Source organism: Kryptolebias marmoratus, linkage group LG1, assembly GCF_001649575.2.
Source record: "Kryptolebias marmoratus isolate JLee-2015 linkage group LG1, ASM164957v2, whole genome shotgun sequence".
NCBI classification, from domain to species: domain Eukaryota; kingdom Metazoa; phylum Chordata; class Actinopteri; order Cyprinodontiformes; family Rivulidae; genus Kryptolebias; species Kryptolebias marmoratus.
Window position 1 is genome coordinate 8,417,758 of NC_051430.1, and position 9,138 is coordinate 8,426,895.

Below are 9,138 nucleotides of genomic sequence, written 5' to 3' on the forward strand. Positions count from 1 at the left end.
TTCAGTTTTTAAGCTGGCTTTTAAAAGCGACCCCAATATTGAGGTGGATTCAGGCTGAAATAAGTGCAAACCACTTGTTGGGTACTTTGGGTACAGAGCTGTATCACCAAGTTAGTTCAGTCAGTTCCATCAGGCAGTCTGTTAACACCATTTTATCAAAATATTTTGCATGAAATACATTTTTCCGGTCCATTTGTGACATTCGTCATATCATGTTAGCAATGTGGATAATGTTTACACTTTAAATTCCTGACTTTAGCATGAAAATGGATTCACATGTGCACAAGTTGGAGTACTGCCTATTTTTATCATCCTACTTATACTAATATAAATATGTTGACGCCCTGTTCTTCAACTAATGTTGCCTTAAGGTTTATCGTGTTTTGAACCTTAAAAAGACACTCATAGAATGCTTTATTTGTGCTAAAACGCATGTGAAAAAATAATTATCACTGAAATTTTGTTCTTCGAATTTGCAGAAATACGGGCTGCTTCTGTGTCTGGAAGGTAAGAGAATCTAATCTTGACCACTATCAGGGTGCTGAACTGTCAAACTCAGAAGCTGACGAGCTACCAGGGGAAGGACGCATACGTAAGGTGGAAATCCCAGCAGAAGCAAAGGTGAAAAGCAGCTTGTTTGGTTTTGTGTCTGTTGCAAACACGACAGATCTGACATGTTCTGTCTATGGACTGGAACACCAAGTCAGAATCTGGAAGTTTTAATGTTGCAAAGATGTTAAACAGCAACAGAAGTGGATCTGGTTTACTGAAAGACATCCCAGCATCCATGCGAAATTCCAGAGGACACAAGTCTGATTTCTATGTTATTTTTGAACAGCTGCTTTGCAAATCTGATCCAAAAAAACAGCTACAAATGAAAATCTGATGGTATTCTAACCATTTATCGGGGAGTAACCTTGGCTACTAGCAAGCCTGTCAGTCAGCTGGTAAGTACATTTTTTCACTGAGTGTTTTATTTGTTGTTGTTGTTGTTCTGCACTTGTTTGCGATTCCTGCTCTCAAGCTGTGAGTCTCTTGGTAGACTGGGTTGTAGCTTTGTACTTCTACAGAAAAAAGAAACAAAGCCAGCTGAATTCAAATGAATTACTGTCCAAATCTACAGCATTTTTTTTTAAATGTAAAAGTATTAGCTTTGCTTGTCATTTACCATCCTCGAATAAATAAAAAATGCTTCTGAATGCATACATAAATCATTACATACAAACAGCATTCATCTACAAATTATGCAGCCGTGCAGTTTGTTTGTTCACACATCAACACACATTTGCATTAGCACACGTAGGATGACGGCTTTAGGCAATACCTTCAAAGCATCTTTTTTTTATTTTACTATAAGAACTCATGAATTGCATTTCATACAGGAGAGTAGTGTTTGACTCGTTTTTCCGTACGTGTCCGAACTTTAGTCATCTGTTTGCCCTATTTTTAACCCTTTTGGTGTTGGCTCGATAGCCGCTCATGTTGTCTCCCTGCACCTTGTTATGCTGTATTTGTGTCTGCCTGTACAATTTGTGCGATTTCAAGTGCTTCTTTTTCTGTCCCGCATTAATTTCACCCCATGTATCTACATTTGAATTGGTGCACATATGCTGCTCTCTGCGAACTCTTAACAGTAACATTTCCATTTCTGTCACATGGTAAACATAACAGCTGGCTGACCCATCCGATGGAAACCTTTGTGATTGTGTTTTCTCGTGGATTATCGGCGTATACTCCAGCAATGTGTCATGAACATTGACTTCACACAGTGACTGGCATAAATTTAATGGTGTTTGGGTAAGAACGCCTTCTATCTCCTCACTCTTTATGTAGTCAAGCGTTTATCAGAATGATCTAGAGCAGGGGTGTCAAGCTCCAAGCCTGGAAGTTTTAGGTTTGTCTGCTCCAGCACACCTGATTCAGATGGTTTAATTACCTTCTCACCAAACCATCAAGTTCTCCAGAAGCACGTCCACAAGTCGTCCATTTAAACCAGGCGTTTTAAAGCAAGAACACATCTAAAACAGAGTTTAACACGTGTGACCTAGAGGAAAAGGTGTTAAAAATGTACTTTTTTCCCCAACATATTGTTAACATGCTTTGTAAAACTGCTGATTGCTCAGTTCGCCTCTAAGTCCTGTTGTTAAAAAAAGCTACAAAAAAAAATCCTTTTTCTTGTTGAGGTTGGATTAAGCATTAGGCAAGGGTTGTTTTATATTTTAAGCATACATCAGTGTTTACCCAGCTATTATGTTAAAGGTCTGACGTTGTAACCTCAGCAGCTCCTAAACTTAAGCCAGTATCTCACTGGGCTCAACATTGTGAGAAAATAGGCACATTTTTTGTTGCAGTCTCACTGAATTCTGAGTGTTTGCTGAACAATGAAATCTTGATTTGTGTGGCCAATTTTTGAAAATCACAATTTATTTTTGTGTGTAAGACTTACAAAACTATTCTAGTCTGTGCACATTATTTTGTTGTCCACCGTTGCTCATATCTTACCCATTTCTGCCTGCTTTCTGCCCACCTTGGCATCCGCCACTACATTAATGGTTTCATTCACAAATGTACACTTTTGAAAGAAAGATAGCAAATTGGACTAGTTCTTTTGTTGTTGTTCTTTTGCCTGCTCCCTTCTTCAGGGGTCTCTACAGCGAGCAAACTCACATGAACGATTTGGCAATTGTTTTACGCCGGATGCCCTTCCTGACGCAACCTGGGCTCGAACCTGCAGCTTCATGATTACAAGACCGCAACACTGACCAGTTCTTTTAATTGTTATTATTTATCCACAGCATACTTAGTCCTGGATATTTGGGGCTGTAGCTCCAGATGTTTTCTCAATAATAAGGCAAAAAAAAAAAAAAAATTTAAATTCTATTCAAATCAGCCATCAAGCTCCTAGAACTATTCATTTGTCAGCTTAAAAACACACACCTGCACTGAGAGTCTGTGGCTTGTGTGTTTCTATGCACTGATTGCAGGAGTTGGAGAAAATTAGCAAAACGTAAGCTTTTAACTAGTGTGGTGTGGGTGAACTCCTAAACATCTAAAAGGCATCACAGACCCATTATTGCTCTATCAGCCGCAGCAAAATGCCACTACTCTTCCATTTATTGGGTGAAGCGAGCCCCGAGTCGTGCCAAGTACTCAGCCCGTGCCGGCGTGACTCGCTCCAGGGACAGTGGCAAGTGGGGAGTTTGACTGGGGTGGTACACGAACAGTAACACATGCGTCTTAAGGGGAACTCAAGAAAACAAATCTCCTATTAAGCTGAAGGGAAACGCCTCTGCACATCACAAAATGTATTTGTGAGTTGACCAGTAGAGATGAGTATGTTGGTTGTGCCCATGAAAGTCTTCTCTGCCAAAGCCAAACAGCTCATTCTGCTATTGGCTCTTGTCTGATGTTTATTAGATTGGATGATTGAAGTCAAAAGAAAGAAGAGCTATTGGCAATATCACAATTTTTTCATTTGACAAACAGGAGCCTTAGTAGCATGTGGAAGAACCATGCACAGCCTTAAAAGCATGGCATCGCTTCCTCGTGCTCCTCACAAGCTTGGTCACACACTCAAGTTCACCTGCGGGGGTTTAACAGGGTTGAGGTGAAGATTACAGGCAGGCCATTTGATCCTCTCCACTCTCAAAATCTGGAGGTAGTTTCTGATAAACCCTGCTCTGTAGGGGCGATTGTTATCATCTTGGAGGATTGAGTTTGGTCCCAGACTGTGGAGGTATGCATTTGCCACTGGTTGTTCCAGGTCAGCACCTGGCATACAAGTATGTTACAAGAGTGAGTACAAAAGTCAATAGCAGAATTAAGCGGTTTGGCATTAGGAGAGAAGATTTGGCAAGTTTTTCATGGGTGATACTAACATACTCAATTCTGCTCCTCAATCAACAAATGCTTTTTTTAAACAAACTTGTCACCATTTAAAGGGAATTAGACAGGCTTTCCAATGGTATATGGTTTACTGTCAGGAAGCAGTATTGCAACAACAACAACAACAACAAAAAATCAACCAAACACAAATTTCCTTACGCTTTGTGCTAACGTCATGTACACGTTTCCTTAAAGTAGCAAGAAACTGAACAGGTAGCAGTTCACGAAAAGATTACAGAAACTACATTGAGAAAAGTTCAAGATGTCCATGACAACACTGTGATAATTTTGAAAGAAAATTTGTTTTCTGAATTTTTTTTTAAACGGGCTCAAAATTCAATGTGAATTCAATGTGTGAGCCTCTGTGACTTACATAATAAAACTGAGAACCCCCCCGCAAACATTTTGAGACGTTTTGGAGACTCCCTGACAAATGCTGTTCACAAACTGTCGCAGCCCAGTGAGACACATGCTTTAGACAGGACACATATGAAGCCATAACCATAACTTTATCTGAAATGGTTTCCTTACAAATAGCAAGGATCTGCTGGAGTTATAGCACATTCAGCCTGGATTTAAAAGACAATTGTGCTTTTTTAAAAATATTTTGAACCACTTAAATGCTTCCAAAGTGTGATGGTATTAAATTATTTTGCTGGATGTATTAAACAAAGTACACAGATGGAAGTCGAGGTAGCTGACCAACAGATTTTTGTTCATGTTAGCGTTTTGTTTAGCAAGGAGAGATGACACAGACATTTGTGCAATTACAAAGGAGGTAGATTTTTTTTAAATTTGTTTTTTTTTTTTTTTTTTAATTTTACCTATGAAGGCACACTTTTTAGGTGACTGCTAGATGTTATTTTACAAAGGCTTCAACAAGTGCTTAAGAGTTACACTTTACTTGACAACCAGAAATATCTGGAACAAATGGCTGTAATGCAGTTGTAAGAGAGCTAAGAAAGGCATAGCAGCTGCAATGAGATGCTCCTCTTTTACAACATACAGATCAGTGAGACGCTGATCTTTAATATATGTGTACAGAGTGGAATTGTGGATAGTAGAAAAGTGGTGAATATGTTGGTTGGGCTGATTTTCACCTTTAAGGATTCATTTGCTTCTCATTTTGTCTTAAAACAAAGATTAAAGAAACAAGTTCTAATGTGAACTTTCTTAAAAATCTGCCATTGTGCAAGAGCCTAAATGGTTACGCCTTTTTATGTATATGCAATTAAAACCTGAACACGAGACTGAAACTTGGTACTAACAAACATTTGAAAATAGCAAGTAGAAATACATCAAAACCGTCACCTCATGTTTAAACTAGGTTTACATTTGCAATCAAGCAGAGATCTGATCGGTTAGAAGGCAAACCTTCCATAAACAGGTTATAAATGACTTTCTTACTAACATGACAAACTGCTTGTTAAAAATGATTTTTATTTGGTGTCTTGACTTGGTTGTCTAATAAAAAGTGTTTTAGGTGGTTGTGCTGTGATGGGACAATTCCACAAATAGTGGGCATTGTGTCGCCATCACTGTAATCACTGACTTGATTCGTAATGTGACACAAGTAGTAATTCTCTCCTCCTTGGAGCTACAGCTCAACCTGTGATGGCTTTGCTCATGTAGGTTAATAATGTTACCTCTCAGTTATCCCATGCCTGATAGACTGAAACTGCGAGTGAGCTAACCTTCTCCGAACCTTCGTCGTTGCTGCTTTTCTTGTGTATGGCTACCATTTCTAAGCCTTGATCGGAAAGACTTCTGCCTTTGTGGACCACCACACACCCCACCCTTGAGCTCCTGTTCTCTTCTGGTGTTTCACTCAACTTGTTGTCATTATGGACACGATTCCTTAACCCCAGTACAAAGTTGCCATAGTTGTTGATGCCATCTCTTAATTCAGTACCTTGACAAGGCGCTTGCACAGACCTTCCTCTTCTTCCCCATCTGGGTATCCTGCTCCCCAGGTGCATGATACAACAGAAGGGCTTTGTTTTGCACACTGCCTGGAAGCCCCTCTTAAAGTTCTTATTGTAGTAGCCGTAGACGATGGGGTTCACACTGGAGTTGGAGAAAGCCAGCCAGTGGGCGAAGGGGAAGATGTAGCTGGTCATAAGGTCCAACTGCTCCCTGTCCAAGCCACCATAATCTGCCATCATCATGAGGGTCCAAAGTGGCAACCAGGACAGCATGAAAAGCAAAGCCACCACAATCAGCATCTTTATCACCTTGATCTTTTTCTGCGAAATCACTGGCTGACCGTGTCTTCTGCCTCCTGCCTGGATCGTGGCGTGGGCCAGCTGGGGTTCTCTGTTCGCCACAGCAGAGGAACACAGTTTGACTCCGATGCTCACGTACATCAGTGTGATTACCGTGAGCGGAATCAGGTAGATGTGGGCAAACAGCACAGCAGTGTAGACCTTTCTCATCTGAGGGTTGGCAAAGTTTTCGTAGCAGGTGTACAAGGGCAATGTGTGATTGAAATCATCGTTGTACACCATGTAATGAAAGGGAACTTTCTCCACAGTCAGTGCTACTGCAGCAGGACACATGATTGCCACTGCCAACACCCAGATAGTCACGATGGCTACCTTAGCAACGAGCAGAGTCAGCTTGGGTTGAAGAGGATACACGATACAGCGAAACCTGTAAGAAGAGTATTAATACTGATTAGCAAGTAGACATAAAGTATAATCACAGGCAAAATCATTAAACAATGTTGGTTGTTTGACCTGCCAGCAGTTTTGGTTAGGAATCACATATGTCAAACAAATTAGTGTTCACACTGTAAAATCTCTGTCCACAAACAATGAACTTTTAATTCTGTTAGCCCAATATTTTTTAGTAACACCTTTAGAGCCTTTGTTGCTCTGAGTGAACATTTCTTAATGCATTACCATTTAAATGTTTATCATATTTAAAACGTTGGGGGTTTCCTGCATGCTGTGCTGTCATGAGGTCACAAAGTCTCATTTGTTCATTATTTTAAATAAAGTCAAAGTAGAGTAACTGCCTTGAGTATACTTTGTTCTTGTTTGTAATTAGTTATTGGCATTCTTCTTTGCTCAACCATGTAAATGGTACCAGCACCTGGATTATCATTTTAAGCGTACCAACCCATTTCTGGAAAAGTCAACTGTTTTCTAAAGTGATACAAAAGCCTATATCTACAATGTTAAATAATGAACATGGTATTTTTTTTCTACACAAGCTGGACTACAGTTTGTGAAACAGACAGAATCACAGGGGCTGCCACCTTATCGTGGTGGAGGGGTTTGAGTGTCCCGATGATCCTAGGAGCTATGCTGTCAGGGGCTTAATGCCCCTAGTAGGGTCACCCAAGGCAGACAGGTCCTAGGTGAGGGGCCCAACGAAGTGCAGCCCAAAGACCCCTTATAACGAGTCAAAATATTGGACACAGTGTTCCCTCGCCCGGACGCGGGTCACCGGGGCCCCACTCTGGAGCCAGGCCTGGAGGTGAGGCACGTTGGCAAGCGCCTGGTGGCCGGGCTTTCACACATGGAGCCCGGCCGGTCACAGCCCGAAGAGGATACGTGGGTCCCCCTTCCCATGGGCTCACCACCTATGGGAGGGGCCAAAGGGGTCGGGTGCAATGTGGGATGGGTAGTGGCCGAAGGCGGGCACCTTGGTGGTCTGATCCTCGGCTACAGAAGCTGGCTCTAGGGACGTGGAATGTCACCTCTCTGGTGGGGAAGGAGCCTGAGCTGGTGTGTGAGGTTGAGAGGTTCTGGCTAGAAATAGTCGGGCTCACCTCAACGCACGGCTCTGGCTCTGGAACCAGTCTCCTTGAGAGGGGTTGGACACTCTTTCACTCTGGAGTTGCCCACGGTGAGAGGCGCCGAGCAGGAGTGGGCATACTTGTTGCCCATCTTTACTTCTGACAGATTCAGCCTCTCTAAAATGCTGTTTTTATACCCAGTCCTCTTACTGACCTGATGCCAATTAACCTAATTAGTTACAAAATGCTCCTCCAGCTGTTTCTTATTTAACAGCCTTTTGTCTCCCATCTCCCAATGTCTTTAAACTGTGCTGCTGCCATCAAATTCCTAAGGATCCTAATTTTCTTCCAACAAAATGGCACAATTTCTTAGTTTTCACATTTGAAAACTTTCCATTGTGAAAAAATATGGGGTTATGAGATTTGCAAATCAATGCATTTAGTTTTTATTTATATTTTACCCTAAATTCAAACTTCTTTGGAATTGAGGTTTTAGAATTTTAAGCCCTTAACTTTACAGAAGTATTAAATGTTCTTTCAAATTGCAACACTTATTGCTGTCTTTGTTAAAAATGATCGTTATTCTTAAATTTGTGGTATTTTTCATCCATGGCTGAAAAGAATATAGACCAATATGCAACAATTTTTTTTTTTTTACTTATTTATTTAAGTTATAGGGTTAAATTATCAAATTAGAATGAAAATTATTTTCTTTGTACTTGTGTCTATATATTAATGTTAAAATCTATTAACAAGTTACTGTTTTAAAGTGTAATGTATGTTAAGTATTAAGGAGTCATATTCTTACGAACAAATCTGTTTTTTTTAACAAACAAATTACTAACCTTTCAACAGCAATGGCCACCAGGGTGAAGACTGAAGCTGACACAGACACACCCTGCACAAATCCGCTCATCTTGCACACTGTGTTAGAGAAAGGCCATCCTGTCGGAAAAAAAACAACAACACTTTTTAAGCAGCAAGCTGCCTCTGCAATATACAATATATTAATTGTATGACGCTTTGTTTTAGAAAACCTTATTAGTTTTTACAACTGACTTATATTTAAGATGCTGACATGACTTCAGTGTCCTGGTTGGTACAGACGTTGAGATTGTGACAACATGCATACGGCTTGTCATAATATTTATTTCTTTTTACTATTTTATTACTTTGGAGTCAGCCACATTTGACTAATGGATCCCCTGTTTCACACTCCAGCCCAGTAGGTGGTGATAATGAACTTGTTTGTCAATGGCTTATTTGAAAGAAAAGAAGTCTGAGAAGACTTCACACCAGGAGACCGTATGCAATTTTTGTCTCTTAAGTAATACATTTTTTTTAAATGTGGAAAATGGCAAATCTTGCACAGTGTCTCATTAGAACAAGCTTCCGTGTTGTTCTTTGCCTGTTGTGGATTTGATGCTATTTTATAAATGAGTTAGTTCTAATCTCGGTTTGCAGGAAGCAAAGTAGAGCAGAGGCATGAAGCAACAAGTCTGGAGGAA

The 9,138-nt window shown here is 40.4% G+C and overlaps 1 protein-coding gene across 1 annotated transcript; it reads right to left on the reverse strand.

The window, feature by feature from the left end:
• Positions 1-5,315: 5,315 nt before the first annotated feature.
• npffr1l2 (neuropeptide FF receptor 1 like 2) lies at positions 5,316-8,675 on the reverse strand (the record flags this gene model as incomplete). The annotated part of the gene is made up of 2 exons (XM_017414536.3): positions 5,316-6,537; positions 8,476-8,675. Coding segments are annotated over 2 exons (1,203 nt in total), but the record flags the coding sequence as incomplete, so codon positions are not given.
• Between the last annotated feature and the right edge of the window lie 463 nt (positions 8,676-9,138).